The sequence below is a fragment of the Canis lupus genome, chromosome 7, assembly GCF_003254725.2.
Source record: "Canis lupus dingo isolate Sandy chromosome 7, ASM325472v2, whole genome shotgun sequence".
Taxonomy (NCBI): Eukaryota; Metazoa; Chordata; class Mammalia; order Carnivora; family Canidae; genus Canis; species Canis lupus.
This window is the reverse complement of record NC_064249.1, coordinates 19,569,918-19,595,066: the sequence shown is the minus strand read 5'-3', so window position 1 is coordinate 19,595,066 and position 25,149 is coordinate 19,569,918. Positions and strand designations below refer to the sequence as shown.

The 25,149-nt window shown below is 37.0% G+C and overlaps 1 protein-coding gene across 10 annotated transcripts in view; it reads right to left on the bottom strand.

Annotated features, from left to right (window-relative positions):
- The window catches only part of PLA2G4A (phospholipase A2 group IVA), a 151,606-nt gene that overhangs the window by 63,475 nt on the left and 62,982 nt on the right, over positions 1-25,149 (bottom strand). For all 10 annotated transcript variants that reach the window (XM_025430132.3, XM_025430131.3, XM_035718804.2 and 7 more), the window contains 4 exons: positions 24,690-24,838; positions 23,859-23,972; positions 12,015-12,052; positions 6,942-7,083 (listed from right to left, as the gene is read on the bottom strand). In XM_025430132.3, coding sequence (XP_025285917.1) covers positions 6,942-7,083; positions 12,015-12,052; positions 23,859-23,972; positions 24,690-24,838 — 443 coding nt within the window. The remainder of the gene's footprint in view (positions 1-6,941; positions 7,084-12,014; positions 12,053-23,858; positions 23,973-24,689; positions 24,839-25,149) is intronic.

Below are 25,149 nucleotides of genomic sequence, written 5' to 3'. Positions count from 1 at the left end.
AGACTATAATCTGGAAGTTTCATCTGACCAACAACTATTTTCAGACCAGAAAATTTATAAGAATGGCCTCTGAACAATCCAGCTATGCCAAAAATCCCCATGTACACAGTCTTACAGATCTTACTTATGGGAAAGATTCCAGGCCTTTATTCATAGAGAAATTACACTAATCAGAGACACTGTTCTAACAACAATCTTGCTTATCAGATTTGAATTCCACAACAATAAAGCTGAAAGAGAAAGGAGTGGTTTGAAGAAATTACTTCAAGGAAACATGTAAAGCATGGGGAAATGGCAGTTGATCACAAATGAAACAGACATGAGAACACTCAAATCAGTTCGATCTGAGCAAGGAATGACATATTTTAGAAAGACCTCCCTCCAAATGATTCAAATTGATAAATTCTTAAAACTTTTTTTTTTTTATTATGGAGAATACATTTTTTAAAAGTCTTAGGACCTAAGAGAATAAGGTCTTGGGCTATTAGGCAAGATTTTATTACATTTGACAATGGTTACCCTCAGGTATTATGCAGTAGAACAGCAACACTCAAGTAGAATAGTTACTACTCTTCAGGGCAACTACATGCTCTTACACATTGAGCTGGATGCTTACAAGCACTAGCACTTATTCTTTTACATAATAAGAGACACAGTCTCCATTTTACAAGTGAAGCACAGAAGTGAAGGAGTCCAAGTTTATGCTGCCCAAATGTATTCGACATTATTTTATTTTATTTTTTTAAAGATTTTATTTGTTTATTCATGAAAGACACACACACAGAGAGGGATATATATATAGATAGAGGGAGAAATAGGCTCCCTGTGGGGAGCCCAATGAGGAACTAGATCCCAGGACCCAGGGATCATGACCTGAGCCAAAGGCAGACGCTCAACCACTGAGCCACGCCAGCATCCCTGTATGCAACATTTTAATTGTACACTGAAGTCCTAGGCTGGATGCTGTCTGTTGGTTGAACACTGGGAACAAGAGAAAGACAGTCTGTGCATTGAAAATTAAATAGGACTGTTCTTCTTTGTCGAGCCGCCATGACAGCCTGTCCTGCATTCCTTAAGGAGGATGATGAGCCAGAACTAACTAGAAAGTGAAGTCTCATCAGAGAGCAAGGGACTTGCGAGCTTAAGAGACCCTTGACTGAGGAATAACAAAAAAAACTTTTAAAAAAAAGCACTTGTGTTGTGGGAATGGGTGGTTCTGAATATATCTAAACTATTTTGGACAAGACAGAAAAACTCTAGACCAAACTAAAACAACTACAGTGAAAGTTTTAATTCTAAGAATGACTTCTAAAAACATGAATTTAATATTTTTTGAAGAATATTCCAGATAGAAACATAATTACTTCATTCTTTCATCTATTGCAGAAAAGCCAATTTGTATGACTATTAGGCCAAGTTTCATTTTCCCAGGAAGACTCCTTTTTCCACAAAACAAGGAGTGCATTGTGGGGGGCTGGAGGGGTGGGCGTGTTGCAGCAGCAACTTTCCCTTTGCTAAAGGAGAACCTAAGGACAAAGGCCAACTGGACATCTACATCTATGTATCCCACATACAGTTCTTTTTTTTTTTTTTTTTTAAGATTTTAATTATTTGACACAGAGAAAGAAAGCACAAGAGGAGGAGCGGCAGGCAGAGGGACAGGGAGTAGTGGGCTGCTCGCTGAGCCAAGAGCCTGACTCAGAGCTTGATCTCAGGACCTTGAGATCATAACCTGAGCTGAAGGCAGATGTTTTACCTACTAAGCCACTCAGGTACCCACACACACATTTCGAGTGGAACAGTTCAAACTGGGATCTTTTCATCCAAACTTTTCTCCTCAACCTGTGTCTCCTCCCTACCAACCCGATACTGTATTTCTCAGTTCTGAGTTCCTCATCCCTCTCTCTAGCTAATTCATTCCCTGGAAGCAGCGCCAAGCCCCCACCTGAATCTGTGCCCTGACTCACTCAACACAAGATCTACTGAGGGTCTACCATGTGCCAGCAGCTATGCCAGCTGCCAGGGATATAAAAGTAAAAAACCCAGACACTGTCCTGATCTTCATTAAGCTTATATTCTGCTGCAGAAAACCAATATTAAATGAATACTTGGCCAAGTTTTTTTTAAGTACTAGTGTTGTCAATGCTGAGAAGATAATGTGCATATTTATGCCACAGAGAATATAACTGAGACTTAACAGACATGGGGGGAGAAGAGGGAGCAGTTGGTTAGGGTGACAGTCTCAGAAGCAGCTACATATGTACTGCTCAAAGCACGGGAGGGAGGGTGCTGGTTACCTGAAAAGCAGGTAGAGTGGGGAGAGGGTGGGTACAGGAGAAGCATGCTACAGGGAGGAGAAACAGTGTGGGGAAAGGCACCAACTGGGCAAGGGTTCTGAGGAGATATGGAGCTAAGAGGCACCCACTGAAGGAGTGTGGTGACCTGGGAATGATCTGGCAAAAACTGAGTTGAGACAGATGCTGGTGAGCAGTGGAAAGGTTTTAAGCTCTGGTTTGAGAGTGAACAGAAGGTGGGGGTTAGGGGGACAGGCATAAGTGGACTGACAGAAACCAAGGTGCTGTGTCCAGCTCTAGACGTGCAGAGTTTGAGATGTGAGGGATACCAGTGAAGAAATCAAGTAGGTGCACAGACATTCAGGCCTGAAGTTCAGAAGGGGGTTCTAAGTCGTTGATAGACACAGAAAGTTCTTTGGACGTGGGTGCTGGGTGACATCATGGAAGGGAGAGACAATTCTTAAGAAGAACACATAATGAAGAGGAAGAGGGCCTAAGGTGAAGAACTTGTATATTTAAAGAATGCACAAGGGGAGATCTGCCACAGGGCACCAGGGAGGCAGGTAGCAAAGCAGTAGGTGAAGGAAAGAGAATGTTTCACAAAGTAGGGAAATATGTTGTTGGCACCCACAGAGCTGGGGGAGATAGAGCCAGATCTTTTGCCACTTATTAGTATGAGCGATTGGTGGGGTAGCTACATTAGAATAACGAGGTCAGAAGCCTGAGAAAGGGAGGGAAGAGGATAAGATGGTGTAGGAAACTTGAAGAAGTCTGTGAATATAAGGATTGGGAAGTGGAGAGGTAGGAGATGGGAAGGTACATTCCAGGGAGATTTTGTGATTGTTCCTTTTTTCTCCTTCATGTCAGAGTTTATATTTTTACAGTAAAACTTCATATAGAGATAGAGGCAGAGAAGTTCAGGGGACAAGAGTGGTCCTGGGAAGACTGGATGATTGACATACTAGGGCACCTAGTTGGGGCTGGCAATCCATTTCAGGTGTGGATCTGCATTTGAAAGAAAAGGGGCCGTTTGCTCCATGGAATTCAAGAGGGAAGAAACAAAGGATAGCATAGCTTATGGAATATGGCAATCTTCTGGCAAGAAAGGAAGGCTTGGTCATTTAACGTCTGTTGATCTCTCTTTGATTAGGAAGCAAGTCAAACAGGTGTGAGGGGAACAGAGGGTAAATCAGTGGCTGGGAGTGAAAGAAATAATTGTTGGAAACAACTGAAAAGCAGCTAGGCAAGGAAAAACTGAGATTGCAAGACAGAGTCTCTCAAATGAAGCTGACATCTGGGAATTAACAGAGGTATCCATTTCCTGCTTTTTTTTCTTTTCTAGCAAACTCATTCCTCAAGGCTTGACCAATAGTCTTCCATTCTAGGAGGACTTGCCATTGTAGAGGAAGAAAAGGTTTTCCTCGACTCTCTTTAGGTCCCTGGCTGGGTCTGAAAATTAAACTAACAAGAGAGATTAATGGGAGAAAAGCATGCATATTTATTTAAGGTAAGTTAAGGGAATGAATACCCAAAGAAATAGTTACATCTGAGTATTTTTAAAGCTAGGTTTGATGAAGAATGGGTGATCATATAGAAATCAGATAAGTCAGTGTATGAATTTAAGTGTAGAGAACTGGAGGATATTTAGCAAGACCTGTCTGTTCAGATTCTTCTTGGAATCTCTATATCTTTGGAGATAAGGATGCTCTTTCTGTACAGGTTTGGGGAGAGCACCTCTTGCATGAGGGTCTTAAGACCTGCTGCAGGGGAGAAGAGTGGGAGGTCGGAGAGAGCTTCCTGCTTCTGCAGTCTTCTCAAACTCCTTCAGCTTGAGATATTCAATATGCTGGGGTGCCATATACTGGGCAGGTGAGTCCTGAACCCCATCACCATCTCTCTACCACAAAGAAAGAGTGGGGATCCCTGGGTGGCGCAGCGGTTTAGCGCCTGCCTTTGGCCCAGGGCGCGATCCTGGAGACCCGGGATCGAATCCCACGTCGGGCTCCCGGTGCATGGAGCCTGCTTCTCCCTCTGCCTGTGTCTCTCTGCCTCTCTCTCTCTCTGTGACTATCATGAATAAATAAATAAAATCTTTAAAAAAAAAAAAAAAAAAAAAAAAAGAAAGAGTGGGTCACTCTATTGTAAGCTCTTATATCCTTCTATTCATGACTCTTAAAAAAAAAAAAAAAGAACTTAACACATCACTGTGTTATCTGCTCAAGTGTTTTTCTCCTCAACTAGGCTTTAAACTCACCAAGGAAAATAACTGCTCAGGTTTGCTCGTTGCCAGATTTTAGCAGTATCTCAACAAATGACAAATGGCAGCAATGAAAAAAAAATTGAAATGTCATTTCTCCGCTCCAAGGGTATTAACAATATCGAACAATGATGGGGATAAAAAGAAGGATATATAAGTGTTGCTGAAAGGTTTACTTTACATTAACAACAAAAAACAAACATTTCCCAGGGAGCTAGAAACTTCTAAATAATATGTAGAGAAGGAAGTGTCTTCAAATTAACCTGAGACAATAAATAATCAACCACAAGTGCTATGAGGGATCTGTATAGTGGCAAGCAAGATGGATAGCTGATATGAAATCTTTAAGTCTGGGTTTTTTTTAATAGAAATTTCAATAGAGGTTTTGCATCTCCTCCAAGCTTCCTTTTAGCAAAATTTCCCTATAGGCAACCCTTTATCATAAAGTCTGCTCTTGTAACAAAAAAAAGCCATTCCAGCAGCAGCAGATTGGCTTTCAAACACCTCTGTACCCACCTAATAACACAATTGGAAATTCACAGTCACATATGGGATAGGGGTGGCCAACTGGCTCCCTCACTCATACTTTATGTCTCATTTCCAATTATATTTTGTGCTTAAATTACAGGAATCTTGAATCCCTGGTTTATATGTGCATGTATAGAGTGTGTACATATACATGTACATGTAAATATATGTGTATGTCCATTTATATGCATGTATTAATGCATATATTTACTTATGCATTTAATAAAAATATCTTTCTAAAATAATTTATTTAAAATATTTAGTAACAGAGAAGCTCAAAAAAGTAAGTAAAAAATTACACATGTCACTAAGAAGAAATTTCATCATTATCATCTGCTGAGCATCACTGCACCAATTTAAAAAAAAATTTAGGTATAATTGGCATATAACATTACATTAGTTTTGGTGTGTACAATATAATGATTATGTATAGTGAAATGATCACCACAATAAGTCTACTTGACATCTATTATCATACATGGTTATATTTTGTGATACTTAAGATCTACTCTGTTGGCAACTTACAAATATGTAATACAGTAATATTAACTATAGCAGCAATTTATTTTTATAGATTTCAGACAGAAAGATAGACCAATGGATAAACGGATGGATGGATGGTTGGATGGATGGTTGGATGGATGTATAAGTAGGTAGATAGGTGATCAGTGAAGGCACAAATGAACAGATAAGTAGCCAAAAATGTTTTTTATGTTACAAGATATTGAATAATAAATGGTATTTATTTTACTGGAACTTAAGGGAAGAAAAAGAAGTACAAATGAAGGATTGTACTTCCATAATTTGTTCACAAAAATATTTTAAGATTTCCTTATAATTAGGATTACGAAAAACATTAAATGTAGAAGTCATTATTCTTAATTATTTGGTCAATCTGAGATGATAGCTTTTAACTCCCTGCTATGAAATATTAAGAGTCTGAAACATTTCCTTTTATCTTCCTTATTCACATCTACCTATTTTTGTTAATTTTTTTTATTATTAACAAGTTTGGTAACACTTTCTTCTAGCTTGGTAATGACCATCCCCACAATTGTTTCATCTTAGTCTATATTAAAGTTAATTCAATGATCCCAGAAAGGAAGGGGTTGGAGGGAGGGGCAAAAGGGATGAAGGGGGTAGGAGATATAAGTTTCCAGTTATGGAATGAATAAATCACAGAAATGAAAGGTACAGCACAGGGAATATCGTCAATGGTATTGTGATACGTTGTATGGTAACACATAGTAGCCACACTTATGATAAGCACAGCATAACCAATAGACTCGTTGAATCGCTATCCTGTACAGCAGAAACTAATATAACACTGCCAACTATACTTCAATTAAAAAATAATAAAAATAAAATAAATTCAATGAGCCTTTTCCATCTGAGGCTAAACTTTTCAAAGTAATAAGTATCTTGTTTGTGCATAAGTATGTCTCTGCAACTTTTTAAAACTGGATCTGATTAATATTACTAAATACAGGCAGCATTTGTGATGATCTTTCTCAAAGAATTTGTATTTATGAAACATCTTATCTTAAAAAACTGAAGATACTGGGATCCCTGGGTGGCGCAGCGGTTTGGCGCCTGCCTTTGGCCCAGGGCGCGATCCTAGAGACCCGGGATCGAATCCCACGTCGGGCTCCCGGTACATGGAGCCTGCTTCTCCCTCTGCCTATGTCTCTGCCTCTCTCTCTCTCTCTGTATGACTATCATAAATAAATAAAAATTAAAAAAAAACTGAAGATACAATGCTCAATCCATCTTAATATGTCCATATTTGGGTGAAATTTGGGAGAGAGTACAAACAACATTATTATTAAATTATATTAACATTTGAAATGTTTCCAACTCACATCGCGTGTAGAACATAAGCCTTCACTATTCTCTGGACCCAAGAGTTTCTTCATGTTTTCCTTTATGTTTTCTTTTCTCTGTTGTCTGAAAGCTTTCTCCTGATCACACAGAGCCATACTGAATCGGAGGTCTGGGGATGAACTGTATATAAAACAGACAGTCATGAGCCAACATCCCCAGTAACCCTGTTATAAATCAATCAGTCCCAAGTAGCTACTGATACATGCTCATTGCTCCCCTCAAGCCATTTCCTAGAAAGGGACCCGAAATAAGGGGATAAAATCATGGCAGTCTTAAGCCTCATGTTCCAAGGCATGTTTCCCAAAAATAAAGAGTATGAGATGTTTAAAAAAACAAAAACAAACAAACAAAAAAAAAAACAGCCCCCAATAAATTCATCTTATCATGGTAAAGACTTTATCTTTTAGATCTGTTTGGCACAGTATTTCCCACATTTCCTTGACCAAGAATTCCTTCCCTGGGCCCTTCATCCCCCACTTCTTCATGACAAAACACTAACATCCCAATCTTAATGAATTGCCTTGTCAACAAGATGTCCCCCCGCACCCAAATAAGTTATGGCTGGAGGATTTCAGAACCCTTACATGTATATATAACCCTTCCTTTCTAATAATGGCAGCAGCCACTTCTCAGAAACCTATACTATGCCAGAAACCACATTAGATATATAGGTATGTATCACTGCAGAAATTATGGGAATGGATCTTATACATTATTATACAATACATTATTTTTATAACTCCATATCACAGATCAAAAACACTGAAGTTCTTATTGGTTAGGAGCACAGAGCAAATATGTGATGTATTTTCCACAATGCAGCAGCAATGCCTCACAAATGAGACAGGTCCAATACTGAACTCTAAAACCAGCTACTGAATTTAAAAATAGTAAAAAAAACAAACCAGAACAAGAAAACCTAGAAATCTATGTTGTAATGTGAGTAAATCCAAACATAGGAAGCAAGAATTTCACTAATAGTATACTGCCTCCTTACTATTCATAAAAGTCCTTCCCTTCAGAATCAATTAAGTTGAAGCATCATTTCTATTAATTCAGTGTATTTCTTCCTTGTGAAATGTAGACCAAAAGAAGAGACTTCATTGCCTCTGGGCTATGTACTCTGTAATGATATTTGATCACTACAAATACTATTTTAATTACTACTTCTCAAAGGACAAATACAGATAACTCACAAAAGAGCATATATGATTAAAAATGAAAACCAGTAGAATATTTAGCTTCATTAGCAAATTTTTAAAATACTGCTATTGTACTGTTGGGGATTTACCCCAAAGATACAAATGCAATGAAACGCCGGGACACCTGCACCCCGATGTTTCTAGCAGCAATGGCCACGATAGCCAAACTGTGGAAGGAGCCTCGGTGTCCAATGAAAGATGAATGGATAAAGAAGATGTGGTTTATGTATACAATGGAATATTACTCAGCTATTAGAAATGACAAATACCCACCATTTGCTTCAACGTGGATGGAACTGGAGGGTATTATGCTGAGTGAAGTAAGTCAGTCGGAGAAGGACAAACATTATATGTTCTCATTCATTTGGGGAATATAAATAATAGTGAAAGGGAAAATAAGGGAAGGGAGAAGAAATGTGTGGGAAATATCAGAAAGGGAGACAGAATGTAAAGACTGCTAACTCTGGGAAACGAACTGGGGGTGGTGGAAGGGGAGGAGGGCGGGGGGTGGGAGTGAATGGGTGACGGGCACTGGGTGTTATTCTGTATGTTAGTAAATTGAACACCAATAAAAAATAAATAAATAAATAAATAAAAAAAAATAATAAAAATAAAAAAAAATAAAAAATAAAATACTGCTATTGTTAATAATTTTTAAATTTAAACTCAATTAGCCAATAATAAATAGTACATCATTAGTTTCAGATGTATTATTAATAATTTTTATGAAATATTTGAAGTATCTATTTTCCAGTACTTGGGGGAAAGGCAAAGTAACAATGTTATCATATGTTCATTTTGGGAATATAAATCTGCAAAAACACTTTGGAAGTGCTTTAGTGATGAGCACCAAAAATAATAAAAATGTGTATTCCTTTTGACTAAGTAACTCTATTTTTGGACGTCTACTTTAAAAAAATTAACTGTAGGGCTCCTGGGTGGCTCAGTCAGTCAAAGCATCTGCCTTCTGCTCAGTTTGTGATTCTGAGGCTCTGGATTGAGCCCCCGTGTTGGGCTTCCTGCTCAGAGAGGAGTCTGCTTCTCTCTCTGCTTCTCCTGCTCATGCTCTCTCTTTCTCTCTATGTCTCTCTCAAGTAAATAAATAAATAAAAATCTTTAAAAAATTAACTGTAAATTTTGAAAAGATCATTTAACCATATCATCCAATAATTTTAAAAAATCGTCAGTATATATTAAAACATTGGATTACACAGTTATTAAATTTGATTATTGAGGCTTAGGAGGAAAAGAGGAAAAAAGGAGGAAAAGAGGTAAGAGTGAATGAGCATTTTTTAAGTCAAGTCTTAGGGTAAACTCTCTATTATTTATTATAATATATTAGATTGAGTACCTTCTAACCATTTTAAGAAATAAAAATCTCATTAGCACAGTTGTCTCTGTTAATCTACCTCAATTGTGTTTCCTTTTCTGCTCCTTAGAGTAACCATTACCTTAGACTTGCTCTTTACTATTCCAATGTGTTTATTTATAATTTTATAGTATATATTTACATCGCTAAGTAATATATAGAGTCATTTTACATGTTTTTAATTTTTTTATAAATGCTATCAACTGTATGTATTCTGCAATTTCTTTTCCATGGAACATTTTGTTTTTGAGATTCATATAAATAGATATAGAAATAGAAAAAATTCTGAGATGCCTGAGTGGCTCAGCAGTTGAGCATCTGCCTTTGGCTCAGGGCGTGATCCACGAGTCCTGGGATTGAGTCCCGTATAGGGCTCTCTGCATGGAGCCTGCTTCTCCTCCCTCTTCCTGTCTCTGCCTCTCTCTATGTGTCTCTCATGAATAAATAAATTAAATTAAAAAGAAATAGAAATAATTCAAACATTTTTACTACTGTGGAGTATTTCCATTATATGATTATAGTGTAATTTATGTATCCATGCATATTGAGGTTGCTTCTAATTTCTGTAAACTATTACAAACAGTTTTACTATGAATATGTGTTACACATGTGGAAAATTTTTCTGTTTCGTATTAAATAAAATAATACTTTTTCTAAAGAACATCTCATGAAATCATCATCATATGCTTATAATGCACTGTTTTCTTATTTTACAAATGAGTAAAAAAGTGATTAAAAATCTTTCAACTGTTAACATAATTAGCAAGAGGCAGATTTAAAACCAGGGCTTCTTATTCTGGAACTCATGCTCCTTATAATATACTATGATGATCACTCTCTTATATTAAACACAAGGAGTATGATTTTTAAAAAAATCTGTGAACAGAGCAATGAACAAAGATGTTTAAAGATATTAGCAAAAATATGTAAAAGAAAATTTTAAAATGTTGAGTAATTTTATAAATATAGTAAGAGAAGTTTGGTTCCTTTATTTCTTCTTTCGTGTATTATCTCTAATTTTCTTTCTTTTTTTTTTTGTATTTGCCAACATATAGCATAACACCCAGAGCTCATCCCGTCAAGTGCCCCCCTCAGTGCCCATCACCCAGTCACCCCATCCCCTGCCCACCTCCCCTTCCACCACTCCTTATTCATTTCCCAGAGTTAGGAGTCCCTCCTATTCTGTCACCCTCACTGATATTTCCCACTCATTTTCTTTGCTTTTCCCTTTATCTAATTTTCTTTCTTGATTTTATTTTATATCTAATGGAAGACATTCCATTGAAAGTTTTTTCTTTAAAGAACATTTCCATTTCAGCGTCAAGACAAACACATAAAAATAGAGTTTGATTAAAGTTCATTATAAACACAGTAAATTGCTTCTGGACACATGTACCTTATTTAGTTGAGTTTTTTCCTACATTTTTTGATAACTATGTTTTGTTACAGCAAATTTCTTTTACATAATTAGTCCTAATTACAGCAATGAAGATAATTTTCCATTAAGACAAACAGCATGACTTCCTTGTCAGATAAAAATTTTTCTAATCTCATGCTAAAATATACCACTTTTAAGCAAGAATCAATACAATGCAGAATAACACAACTCAATTGCTAGGACTATCTTTTGATACTTCCTGACATATCTTGAGGGACAGTGGTAATTTATGTAATAATTTACTAAGTTGAATCAACATGTTACTGGAAACAAAATAAGAGAAAGAAATACTAACCAATATCAATGCAGCCATCTTCATTCATTTGGCAAATCACATGAAAGAAGAATGTTATGTATTTGGGTAAATTAAATGTGTACTATTTACTTTGGTAAAACCCACTTCAACAGGGGAAGTTCAAGGAGACCCAGAGAGTTTGAGGGAGGTGAGATGTAGTGAACTCAGTGTTAGATCCTGCTAATACTCCAGGCAGGCTTGACTCCCCTAAGATGCGCCATTTGAAAATAAATAAACAATTTTCCAACATTTGTTTTGGAGACCACTTTGAAAGAGCAACATGCTTCATGGAACTTTACTACTTGTAGTCCTACTGATCTCCATGAATAAAAACAGTCTCAATTTTCAGTTTTTCATTTTTATAGCTTCCTGTTTAGTTTACTTTCATGTTTTTGAATATATATCTGAAACAACAATGAAGAATAGGCTTAAATAACCGTATCTGTTCATTTCTACGGGAAATGAACCTGAAGGAGGACTCTTTCTAAAAGCCCTTATTATTGACCTTCTAAGCCCTAAACTTTAAATAATAAAGACCAAACTACAGGAAAATTAAGTAAAGATATTCAATTTATTAGTTTTTAGTGCAGTAATCATTAGGGAGGAGTTAAAGAAAAGTATAATGTGTTTTTTATGTTCAAAGCTGTCAGAATTATTTCATATTTTCAAAGTTTACCCTTTAACAATTAAAATAAGTCAGCAGATCACTCACAGTATTTTCCACCCAATGAAATATAATGCACTTACCAAACTTCAAGAGACATTTCCAGAAACATTTCAGTGACCTAGAACAGATGTATTAATCAGATTAGGTCATAAAATGGATGTGTGTTACATATAATGCAAACAAGGTCAAAACAATTTTTAAGTGACAGGTTATTTTTAACCTAAAAGAATCCTAAAACTAAAAGTAACGAAGTTTCATGAAGACCCTAAATTATGAATGCATTTCAATAAATATATATATATTGCTATTTTTTGTGATATAAATCTATTTAATTGGTCATTTTAGTAAACATAAGAATTGCCTCTGGTTAGTTTTTCCTCCTTTGTTAAAATGAAGTAGTTGAGTTCTACAATCATTATGTGTGAAACATAAAAACTGCCTGAGTGCTAAAAACTATGAAGATGTTGTGCTTATTTTTCAGGAACTCCCCGTGGGTCAAGAAAGCCTAGCATTTGTGCATTTATGACAAGTGTGGGCTGTAATAAACTGGAGACAGAACACCTATCCAAAGTGGCAGCAGGACCAGAAGCCAGCTCCTGTGGCCAGCTCAGGAAGCATCTTCAAATGGGAGGTGGGTCTCAGGTTTTTATTTTTCAACACTGTGTGAGCCACCCAAGTTTATGGGAGTACCCAGTTCTGCCAACAGGACAATTTTGGATTAATGGAAAAGACAGTGATTAATATCTACAGAGAAAAAAGGTGTATTAAAAGGTATCTTTCCAGAGACTATATATCTGTTGTATGGAAAGATCCTCTCAGTATTATCCCTGTCATTAGTTAGGAATAATGTAATTTTATATTTTTTTAAAAAATTATTTAAATGCAATTAACATATAATGTATTATTGATTTCAGAAGCAGAATTCAGTGATTAATCAGTCTTATATAATACCTAGTACTCATTACATCCTGTGCCCTTCTTAATGTCTATCACCCAGTTAGCCCATTCTCCCACTCACCTCCCCTCCAGGGACCCTCAGTTTGTTTCCTATGATTAAGAATCTCTTATGGTTTGTCTCCCTCTCTGATTTCGTCTTGTTTTATTTTTTCCTCTCTTCCCCATGATCCTCTATTTTATTTCTTAAATTCCACATATGAGTGAGATCATATGATAATTGTCTTTCTCTGATTGACCTATTTTGCTTAGCTAATATCCTCTAGTTCCATCCACGTTGTTGCAAATAGCAAGACTGCATTTTTAATGGCTGAGTAGTATTCCACTGTATGTATATACCACATCTTCTGTATCCACTCATCTGTTGATGGACATCTGGGATCTTTCCATAGTTTGGCTGTTGTAATTTTAGATTGTTGTGAGAACCAAATGAGAAAATGTTTTGAAGGCTGCTGCCTAATTGTAAAATGGTGCTATAATTTTTATTTTATCAGTTAGCATAGAATATAGTTAGAGTGAATCTGTCCAATACCTTCAGATGGAACTCAGATATGCCTCTTAAAAGGTGAAGAGGATGTTTTTAGAAGCAACACAAAATGATATAGATTATTGGCTTTGTGTTCTTTTTAGTTTCAGAGGATGGAAAAAAACAAATTAGAAGCTTTCCAAAAGGTTAAAGTAAGTTCATGGCTAATTCTCAGGACTGCATTTTATGAGTAAGAAAAAGGTACTGAAATCATCTGTACAAGAATTTGCCTCTCCCACTAAACTGTAAACTTTATCTTACACAAATCTCTATTAATAGTTCACTACACAATTTGGTAAATAACACATAATCAATAAATACCTATTGAATTACTGTGCATGTGTGCATGAGGGGAGCACACAAGGCAATCTTTCCTTGTCAAGAAACATTTCGTTGCTGCTAAATATAAAATCATGGGTTGGTCTAACACAGACAGCGGTTCCAATGAAATCCTATGACCTTTATGTATCAAGGCAGCATATCAAATTACTTTTAAGTTAACAAAATATTCAAGAATCCTGGTACAAACAGAATTACACATGCCCAGATGAATCAGAGTTCAGTTTTAAGTCAAAAAGGTGACTGGCTTCTAAACAATTAACATAACTGCTTTCTACCACGCTCAGACCATGTCCCAGAATATCATGTCTACTCCCTATTTCTAAATTTCAAATAGAATCTTTCCCAAAGAGGGCTTGGAAAACTTTATAGTGAATGAGGTTGCTTTGGATATTTAGGGAGAAAAACAAGACATGGGTAAAACATGGTCTGTTTTTTCCCCAAAAAATAGATATAAAAGCTGGGGTTAAATGAGACTAGATTTATTGTTTCTATCTCCAGAGGACAAACATATCACAGAAGAATGGAAACTAAAAGAACAATGTTGCAACCCTTTGTGAAGTTTTCTAACAAATGGAAAGATTCAAGGCTGAAATGGGCTTCCTAGTCCAAGGTACCGCGTCGTGACACACTTGAGAAAAAGATGGCTCCCCCAACTGGCAGGTCCCTAAACAATTTAGATCTTAAGATATTCAATGTCTAGATATATCTAATGTCTACCTGTCCTGACAACTTAATAAATAAAAGGAAAAGCAACTGTGCTATGTTCATGGTCATATTTGTCTTCTGCATAGAATATCTACATCTACCCACAGTGCTTCTTGGCTAAGACATTCATAATCCTACACTGATTGATAAGACTTTCTAAATGAAGGCAGGATAAGAGAAGGGAAGACACTGGATTTTCCCACCATGTGGAGCACTACAGAATGTGTTGTGATGGGACTAGTCAGATGGGATCCTCACTTCCACGTGTTGCCCAAGTGGATCACCCACCATCTGGAGGAAATTTTAAATTCTCCCACTTGATGTGCTATACTTAGACATGCGATGAAGATTGACATTTACAATCCCTCCACACCCTTTGACCTGAAACACGTAGTTCAGATACAATAGCCACAAAAACATGTACTTCCTGTGAGGCATTAAACAAGTATTGTAAATTCCTTCCCACACACGGCATCATGGTCTTCCACATTGCTTGCAGTATCAAAGCAGTTTGAAGGAAAGGTGACCAAGTCTCTCTGGCTCCCTCCCCCTCCCCCATAATGCTTAGCTAGAAGCCAGACAAATGAGAAGAACTCCACCTCTTCTAGGAATTATAAATGTAAGAAGCAGGCTGTACTCATTGTACATTCTTGCGAAAAACAACAATCTCATCTTTGAATTCCACAGTGGAAAGCAATTTGAGATGCTTACAATGGAAGCTGTACACCTGGGAGGGAGAAGGTGAGGACCTAGAAGAAAGAAACTATATAAAAGAAGCCACTTTAGATTTAAAAATAATTTTTAAAGTATTTAATCCACTAATTCTCTCGCAAACTTTTCAAGGTCATTTTGAAATGATAAAGATAAAGCAACAAGCATAGTGACTGGTATTGAGGAGGTCATTTAAAATTATTATTACAAAAAGAAGCACACAAATGATTTTAAACTTGAGAACCTGTCCTATTAGTAAAGAGCTCTTCAAGTATGTTATGCCTTTGCTGATCAGTATACTCCAGCATTTACAACCTTTACCATCAATAAAACATTATTTTGAATTCTGATCCCTCCTGACTTAATGTCCTCTTTTCCCCTCCTTGATGGACAAAAAGAGAAACTGATCACCATGCAGGTTCAATAATCATTTATATCTTTTGAGTGAATTACAGAATATTTTCTGCTTTATCTGTATATACCTGACCTGTACATGATAAAATTAAAGTTGTATTTAAAAATAAGGGCCACTTTTACTAAAAATCATGTTTCCATACACTGCAACTCTATCCAGTGAAGAAGGAAGGGAGATGGATTTAAACACGAGGCAATTCAAGTGTAGAGTGGAAATCACAATTCCACCAAGACAAACCAGATCATATCTAGGCAAATTTTGCAAGTTTAAAATTCAATGAGATACTGCTAAAGTCACTTTTTAAAATATATATGATGTTTATTTTTTTTTAATTGAGACGTAACATTTAACATTATATTAATTTCAGGTATATAACACAATGATTTAACATTTTTATACATTGCAAAATGATCACCACAGTAATTCTAGTCAACATATATGATTTGTTAATTAAAAAAATTTGTATTTACTACCAGGAATCATCTAATCCATTCATCCAAGAATTGTGGCCCCCTAAATATCCCAAATGGTCTTAAAAGATTTGAAAGATTAAAAAAATACATTATTTGCCCTATAGTCATGTTCCACTCTATCATGCAGGTTTCCTTCTTACATTTGAGGATGATCTCTTTCTCCTTGATATAAGGTCCCTTTTCCGTATGTAGAAATTGGAAATTCTAAACCAGATTTCCTAGAGCAATATTATCAAACCAAAATGCTACTTCTTTTTCTACAAATGGGAAGTTCTCAGACTCTAGTTTCTCCTCTTAATTTACCTTCATAACTCCTGTCTGAGCACTTCTCAGGTTTTTTGTATTTCCCATAAGTGTACTCATTTATCCATTTATCCAAAAACGATTCAAGCACCTCAGGTGTATCAGGCTAGGTATGCAATAGTAATTAAAGTGAACATATTCTATTCCTTGATGGGAGTTAGGTCTAGTAGAGGACCCAAGGAGACATAGCATTCTAAAATGCCCTATAATTTAAAAGTTATAAATTAGGAAAGTGTCAAAAAAGACTCACTTAGGTTTTCATTGCTGGCACCCCCAAATAAAAATGTGTTCTCTCTTAAAGCCAGGAATGCCTGACCTCTATGTCTGAACTCTGACCTGCATCCATCTGCTGGCATTCACATCTTAGCCAAACATCTCCCAGACTTCTCATAAAAGTATACAGTTCTCTTGTTTCCCTTTCAAGCTCTGTTTTGTCTCATTCACTTAACTAAATTGTAGCCTTAGTCTTCATAGGTCAATACAGTTTCCCAAAGAAAATCATCCTGACACTTCACATTCTGAATTCAGCATCAAAACTACCATCTTTTTAAAGCTTTGCCATTCTCTCTTCTATAGAACCTCATTAATTTTCAAATTTGCAGTCATGAATAAGCAATAACCAAAGAAAGCAATCAGCCAGAATCAGATGTCACAGAAGCCATGAGACAAGGCTATTTTTAACCAATACCACCAACATCTAAATAAAGAGGGCAAATAAAAGCACTGTGCCATGTAAACTTTAGAGGCTACCTCCCTCAAAGTATTGGCCAAAGCAAACTAATTTCATCTAAAGAATAAAGAAGTGTACTCTTACTTATCGTACTTTAAAACCTCTGCATTTTTAAGATTCTCTGAAGTGGGTCACTTTGTTTACCCAAAACACACCAAATTCGAAAGCTGTTATCTCTCCACATCTTATTCTATAAGCTACAGCCACACGTGATATATTCAGTAATGGATGACTGAAATATTTTTGGAGTGTGCTAAACGATCACTAAATTTATAGGCTCTACATCTAACTTCATTCTGGTAAGTTCCAACAAATAACTAATTTTAATAGTTAAGTCCGTTTCATGAAGCACATGGCAAATAGTTAAATCTGGCCAGTTACAATTAGAATGAGAATATCTAATATTTATTTAGTGCTTACTGGGCCAGGCACTATTCTAAAACTTTCCATTTATTGATTAATTTAACCAAACCACAACATTAAGAGGTAGGTACTATATACAACCCTGTTTCACAGATGAGGATGCACGGCAAAGAGGAAAAGAAAAAAATAATCTGTTCAACATTAACATGGAGAATAAGTAGCAGAATCATGATTCCAACCCAGGCAGTTGGCTGGCTGACTCTGAGCCTGGAGTCAAAAATAGCAGGTCCTGCCTATTTCTTTCAAATGACAACTCTGAAGCTCTCTCACTTTGTGACTGCAATAAACACAACCTAACCTTAAATGTCAGCTAGAAAACAAAACAAAATGTGGACCCAGCCCTAAGAATGGCTTTCTCCTAAAAACAACAAATAATGATAAACAAACCAAAAAAAGTTCAAAAACTGAATGATCAATCGCAGTCTCAGGAAGAGCCGGGTCTACTGTAAATTCCCGCTCTGCAGCTACAGCTGGTCCTCGCTGCCACCAGCAATCATTCCACTCAGCTCTCACACAGCAGACACAGGAAAGCTGCTGCCACACTGACTTAGCTCAAGTCACCCTGAGCTCCTCATCCTTGTCCCTTGCCACAGAAGTGGTCTGCTAAAGCTGCATCAACCTTTTGGTTTTCACTAGGAAACACTGTTTCTTTACCTACTAACTTGTTGCTTACTAATAAATACACCTGAGGAAGAAGCCAGATCCTGTTTGCTCCAAATTCCCTGTTACCCAGGCAAAAATCTTCCATGATTCACTACTATCGGTAAGAAAACATCTAAATTCTAACATCTGAAATTTGAGCTCTGCTGTAGTTTGATCCCTTCCTTTATGCCCGTGCTCCGCTCCCATCACACTGCTCTAGGCCCGTTTCCTGAACACACTTGCCCTTCCAAGTCCCATGACTATGAGCAAAGGCTCAGGCTATTCTCTTCACCAGAATGGCCTTCCACCCCATTAGTGATCCAACCACATCCTTCCTTTAAGGACAAGCCTAAACCATTGATAGCCACTCTAACTCCCTGAAACCCCATCCCCCTTCACCGTCCTGTCCTCATCTCCTACCACAATCCCTACTACTCTTTCTCTGTGTGTTCCAGCCATATGCTGTCACTCAACATGCCAGGCAAACTTCCATTTCAAGACTTTCCTACTCAGAGAGACTTCTGCCCCTCCCCCATCATTGGAGATGCTCCTAGCCACATTTTTGGAATTGCATTTGCAACCCCTTTACATACATATACAAACACCTCTTTCCTCCTTCCCTGGTTTATTTGGCACTTATTGCTATCACTATCTAACATAAGTAAGCTTTACTTATTTATCTTGCTTTTTGTCTCTTACTAAATAAAATATAAGTTCCATGAGGATAAGGATTCTTATTGTTTTGTTCACTGCTAAACAGGTAGTTCCTGAAGGCTGTCTGTCACGCAGTAGGTGTTCAATAGTTATTTGTGAAATGAATGAATGAATAATTCCTTCTTATAACTCTCATTGTATATATTATCTACACTATTTATTTGGCACTTAAAATTATACTATATAAGTACTAAACTCTAGTGAACGATATGTTAAAGGGTTTAGGTATGAAGCATAGTGTTGTCTGCAATTTGTTTTTGTTTTTTTTTTAAAGATTTTATTTATTTACCTACTTAGAGAAAGAGCACATGAGTGGGGAGAAGGGTAGAGGGAGAGGAAGAGAGCTAATCTTAAGCAGACTTCCTGCTGTGTGTGGAGCCCAAGGAAGGGCTGGATGACCTCGACATCACTACCCTTGCAGAAACCAAGAGTCCGATACCCAACTGACTGAGCTACCCAGGTGCCCCTGCATTTTGTTTTATTTATTTATTTATTTATTTATTTATTTATTTATTTATTTATTTAAAGATTTTATTTATTAATTCATGAGAGACACAGAGAGAGAGAGGCAGAGACACAGGCAGAGCGAGAAGCAGGCTCCATGCAGGAGCCTGATGTGGGACTCAGTCCGGGACTCCAGGATCACGCCCTGGGCCAAAGGCAGGCGCTAAACCACTGAGCCACTTAGGGATCCCCTAGGTCAGTATTTTAAAATCACAAAATAAAGAATTTTTTTTTGGAGTCCCTGGGTGGGCACAAAATGAAATATTTTTATTATTGCATTATTATTATTTTTGTTTCCATATCTGTAAAATGGAAAGAATTAAAATATTTTGAATGAAAATGGTCATATGAAAAAATATATTTTTTCTAAATCATGGAATTTTATAAATTAGAAAGGATCTTAGAAATAAGTTCATCAAAACTTTTATTTTAGAGATAAAATAAGACAGAAAGAGTGATAAATCAAACATTCAAGAGGGAGATTAGTGACCCAGACAAAATGAGAGAATGGATCTCCCAATTCCCAATTCTCTGAGTGGGTAGAGCAAGCCCCGTGGGAATCTGGCAATCTTCAGTTGGAGACTCCTGTTGTTTCTCTATCTGGCTGCTGGCCACAGAAATCACTCTATGTTGACTCAGTATTGACTTTTGGATGACAAAATTTTGAAGAATTTTTTGCTAATAATGTCTTGGCTGGAAACGTGTTCTCTCTTTGCCAAATCCAAGTGCTTTTTTTTTTTTTTATACTGTTTCAGACTGCTATAATCATCTTCAAGAATAGTTTAAAAACTTCTTTTCTCACATTATTCCCTCACAGTCTGTTCTCTCTCATCTCTGTGAACACTGTGGAAAGAAGCCCATACTCCTCTGAAAGATGGGGTTCAGGGGTGAGGCAAGCCTGGAGGGCCCGCCACGTGATCTGGGGAATGCCAGGGGCTCTCCACCCAGCTGTATGCACCTTCCTCCCCTCTACCATCACAGGTCACCAAAACAAACAATTGTCCTTCAGACAGGACTCTTAAGAACAGAGGGAAGAAAAAAATGCTGTTTGGCCAACTGTTTTCTCAGGCACACTAAAGAAACTAATTATGTAAGCTACTTTAAATTCAGGAATGTAGAACATCTTTTTTAGAGCCCGGAGGTTACACAGCTAACCATAGGAAATGACAGGAAGAGAGGAAATGCATGTTTCCCTACAATATCTTCTTTATCATCAGACTGAAGAGGGAGAAAAACATATTTTGGAAAGGCCAATCCATGCTTACAAAGCTCTCAACAACCATTGATGGAGAACCAATCCTAGCAGCATGCCTTCGGAAGGCTGCAGAATGTTAGCCTTCGACCATCTCTCAACTTTACCCCCACCCTCCGCTCATCAACTTGTACCAACAAAGCCTAGTAACTTGCCAGGCCCCAACTTGCTTTCTTCTTTCAAGACTCCATGCCTTTGCATTTATATAGTGCTTAAGATGTTCTAAGCACTATATGTATGGATGTATACATCCATGTGCATATAGGAGTGATATATATTTCTATAACAAAGCATAGTTATATATTTAATATGTAATAAATTACATACTTAATAAATACTTAAACGAAGCAATACATTGTATCTTATGTAATAAGACATAAGAGTCTATCTAGGGGTGTCTGAGTGGCTCAGTTCGTTAAGTGCCTTCGGCTCAGGGCATGATCCCAGGGTCCTGCGATCGAGCCCTGCATCGGGCTCCCTGCTTAGCAGAGAGTCTGCTTCTTCCTCTCCCCCGACCCTCCCCCTCACTTGTGCTCTCTTTCTCTTTCTCACTCTCTCTCAAATAAATAAATAAAATCTTTTTTAAAAAAGCATATATAAAAGTATAATTATGCATGTATACATCCATGTGCATACAATATTTTTTAATTAATTAATTTATTTGAGAGAGAGAGAGTGGGGAGGGGCAAAGGGAGAGAAAGAGAGAAACCTTCATAGACTCTGCACAGAGCCCAACTGTGCATACAGTATTGTATGTATTTCTACAACCAAGCATCATTATATATTTCATATGTAATAAGTTTTATACTTAATATATAAATTAACATAGAATCTATATCTTCTGTAATAAACTACATTAAAGTATAATTAAATAATTACACCTAATATATTTATAATGTATGTAGAGGTAATATACATTATACTATATATTTTTACATGGATATATTATATATAATAAAATTAACTCAATTATAAATGAGTTATCATAAACTCTCCTATGAGATATTATCTCCATTTTACAGATGAGTAAATCAAGGCACAGAAGAGCTATTCATCAGGATGAAATAGATAGCGAGGGATGGAACTGACATTACCCATATACAGCGGTCCCTGGCTTCCTCTTACAACACAGTCTGTCTTTATTCTGTCTTCCTACCACACATTCCTGATTGCTGCTTATCTCACCATGTGGTGGTTTCATTTCTCACATGTTTATATCTCCTATGCCCACTTCCTCTTCCAGTCCCTACCTCACCTCTACTCCACATATAGGTAACCGAGGGAAGAGCTTCCTGTGTCTTATTCTTTATATTCCTTACACAAAACACAGTGGTGGGTACATGGTGGACTTCAATAAACATATGCAAGAGGGATGAATGAAATAACTTTTAAAAAAGTTAAGAGGACTATGGGAGTGTATCTCTTGGCACCGGAGTAAGACATGTAGAAGACAGGCTTCCTGGAGCAGCCGAAGGAGTCAGCAGAGAGTGTGTGACTAGAGTGTCCTCAAGGCACCCGGGCTGCTCTGCTTGTATGAACTGGTCAGGTAGCCCTTTGGGGTTAAGTTGGTTCCTGAATAGGTATATATATCCATTTAATAAATATAAGCTATGAATTAACTCTGTAATTAGGTATACATAACCAGTATTCCTGACCTATAGGATTTTAATTTATGGGCAAAAGGAGGGAGATAAGAAATCGAACGATTTAAATGACTCATGCCCAATGAATAGCACAGACATTACCTTAGGGCTTCAGAGAAAAAGGAGGTCACCTGAGATAATAACAGTTAGGAAAGGAGGTGAGAGTTAAGGAATAGGCAGTTTGGGTGAAGACAGCAATCTGAAGTCATTCCAAGGATGAGCAAAAATAGAGAGCCTCTCCCAACAAGAAATTAATACATTAACCAGCCTTCTGGATACTGATCCATCAGTTACCTACATTTCTTATTGTAAACTACTAAAGTAGTTTCTTATAAAATTTAAACTTCATTGTTTGTGCTGCATGAATAATTTTTCTAGGGCTTTGTTGTTTCTAAATTCTTGAAATTTCATACATATAGCAAACCTAGAAGTGTAAAGAAAACAAACACAACGATTCCTGCTCACCTTTCACTGATGCAGCCCTAATTATTTGAGGATTATCTGAGGTAGAAATATCCCTCCACAGAGGCTTAATTTATTACTAAACATGTAACTCTGGAACACTTTGGATGTTCCAACAGTTTTCTTTTTCTTTAAAGAAGTATTTATTTGAGAGAAAGAGAGAGAGAGAACACAAGCATGTGAGCAGGAGGAGGGCCAAAAGGAGAGGGCAAATCCAAAGCAGATTCCCCACTGAGAGAGGAGCCTGATGCAGGTATTGATCCCATGACCCTGAGATCATGACCTGAGCCCTGAAATCAAGAATCAGATGCTTAACTGCCTGAGCACCCTCCAACAGTTTTCTTTTTGAGTTCACTCACTCATTCTCTCTCTCTCTCTCTCTCTCTCTGCCATTTCTCTCAAATTTTACATATTCCTTTATCCTCCCAAAAGTTTTGCTAGACCTGCTTGAGTGGAGGTTGCGGGGGGAGAGGGGTAAGTTAAAGCCATTGCCTCACTTGAAACAACCACAGAGATTAATGTCTCTGTATTATTTAGTGTATTACCTCAACCTAAAAGTTTATAAATATCAGAACAATAAAAAGATTTGGACAAGGGCAGCCCAGGTGGCTCAGCAGTTTAGCGCTGACTTTAGCACAGGGCGTGACCCTGGAGACCCGGGATCCAGTCCCACGTGAGGCTCCCTGCATGGAGCCGGCTTCTCCCTCTGCCTGTGTCTCTGCCTCTCCCTCTCTCTCTCTCTCTCTCTGTGTGTCTCTCATGAATAAATAAAATCTTAAAAAAAAAAAAAAAAAGACGGGCAAGAAGTAAAAGGGCAAACAAAATTTTCTCTTTAAAAAACAAACACTTAAGGGCACTTGGGTGGCCCAGTCCAGTTAAGCATATGGCTTCAACTCAGTTCATGATCCCAGGGTCTTGGGATCCAGCTTTGCATCAAGCTCCCTGCTCAGTGGGGTGTCTGCTTCTCCCTCTGACTCTCCTCCTTCTCATGCTCTCTCTCTCAAAAAAAAAGTAAAATCTTATTTAAAAAAGCCCAACATTCAAATAAACAAATAAATAAAATAAATTCCAGAATAGATTTTTATCTGACATAAGGTTGAGAAATAATCCTGTTGTGTTGCTTACCTGGTTGAAAATAAAAGGAACCTCTTTCTTGTCTCCCACTCTCATAGATGATATGGGAAACGTTGCTGTCCCTAGAGTTTCATCCATGACATAATTAGCATCCATTAATGTGACCTGTAGAGATTAAAAGGTAGACTATGAGAAAACAATTTCTCTTGAATTTTTGGAAATTATATCTAAAATTTCTATCACATTAAAAAAATGAAAGCTCTTGAATGATATTTAATAGTTTGAGACCTCAATACTCAAAGGGTTATGATACTTTTTCTTCTCTTTTCTTTCTGACACATTTGCTACTAAAATGATCATTAACTTTTTCATTTTCCTGATTGACTTATTCATTATCATGTTTTCAAAAATGGAACCTTAACCACTCCCTCAGAGGAAATGCTATTTTGGAGTATGAGAAGTAAATTAATGTAGAAAATCCATGCAACCATTTTGGGAAAGATCTATTTTAATTCCTTTTAAAGTTAATTATTTTCAGTTAGAAACTTTAAGTGAATAAAGTTAACTTGTTTTAAAGTCATAATCCATTGATGATACTGTTATTCTGTTGTCCTTGGACCCTCCTCTTTACGATAGAAAATATGTTTTCTCTAAAACACATGAGGAAGATAAAAGATACTTCCCAGTCTATCAGACTCTTGTGTTTCCCACTGGATATTCACATCACTTGTTGTACACCAGCTAGCACCCAGTGTAGCAGGCTGCCCAGCTGGACTCCAACTACACCTAACCAAGGAGAAAGAAGGCATGAAAGGGACAAGCTCAAGCAGCAACTTCCACATGAATGATGACCATCTAACAGTCCACAAATGATTCACTAACCTCCAAAACATTTTCTTGATTAGGATCCAAAATAAATTCGAACGTCTCATTCCACACAGGGTTTATGTCATTATTGAAGTGTCTTGTTCTCTTCCTGCTGTCAGGAGTTGAGGAGATAAAAAGTTCCACATACGGATCTGGAGTGTCAACTGTAGACAGTAAACACAGGTGAGAAGGAGGCAAAAATGTGATTCATAATTCCTATTTTTTAATATGTGTTGTCAGATTATTTTTAATGAATATGCAGTAACATATTTAAAATGTCTGAGACAACATACTCCAGAATGGAAGAACATCATAGGTTGATACTTCTTGCCCATCCTAACAGTCCTAACATAAGGAATCATTTATGAGGTGATTTACTCAGAATTCCTCTATCCACCTAAAGGACATGTTCAGTCAACACTTCAGTGGAACTGCTTAACAATGAGAACAATCTTACCCAGCAAACTACAGTATA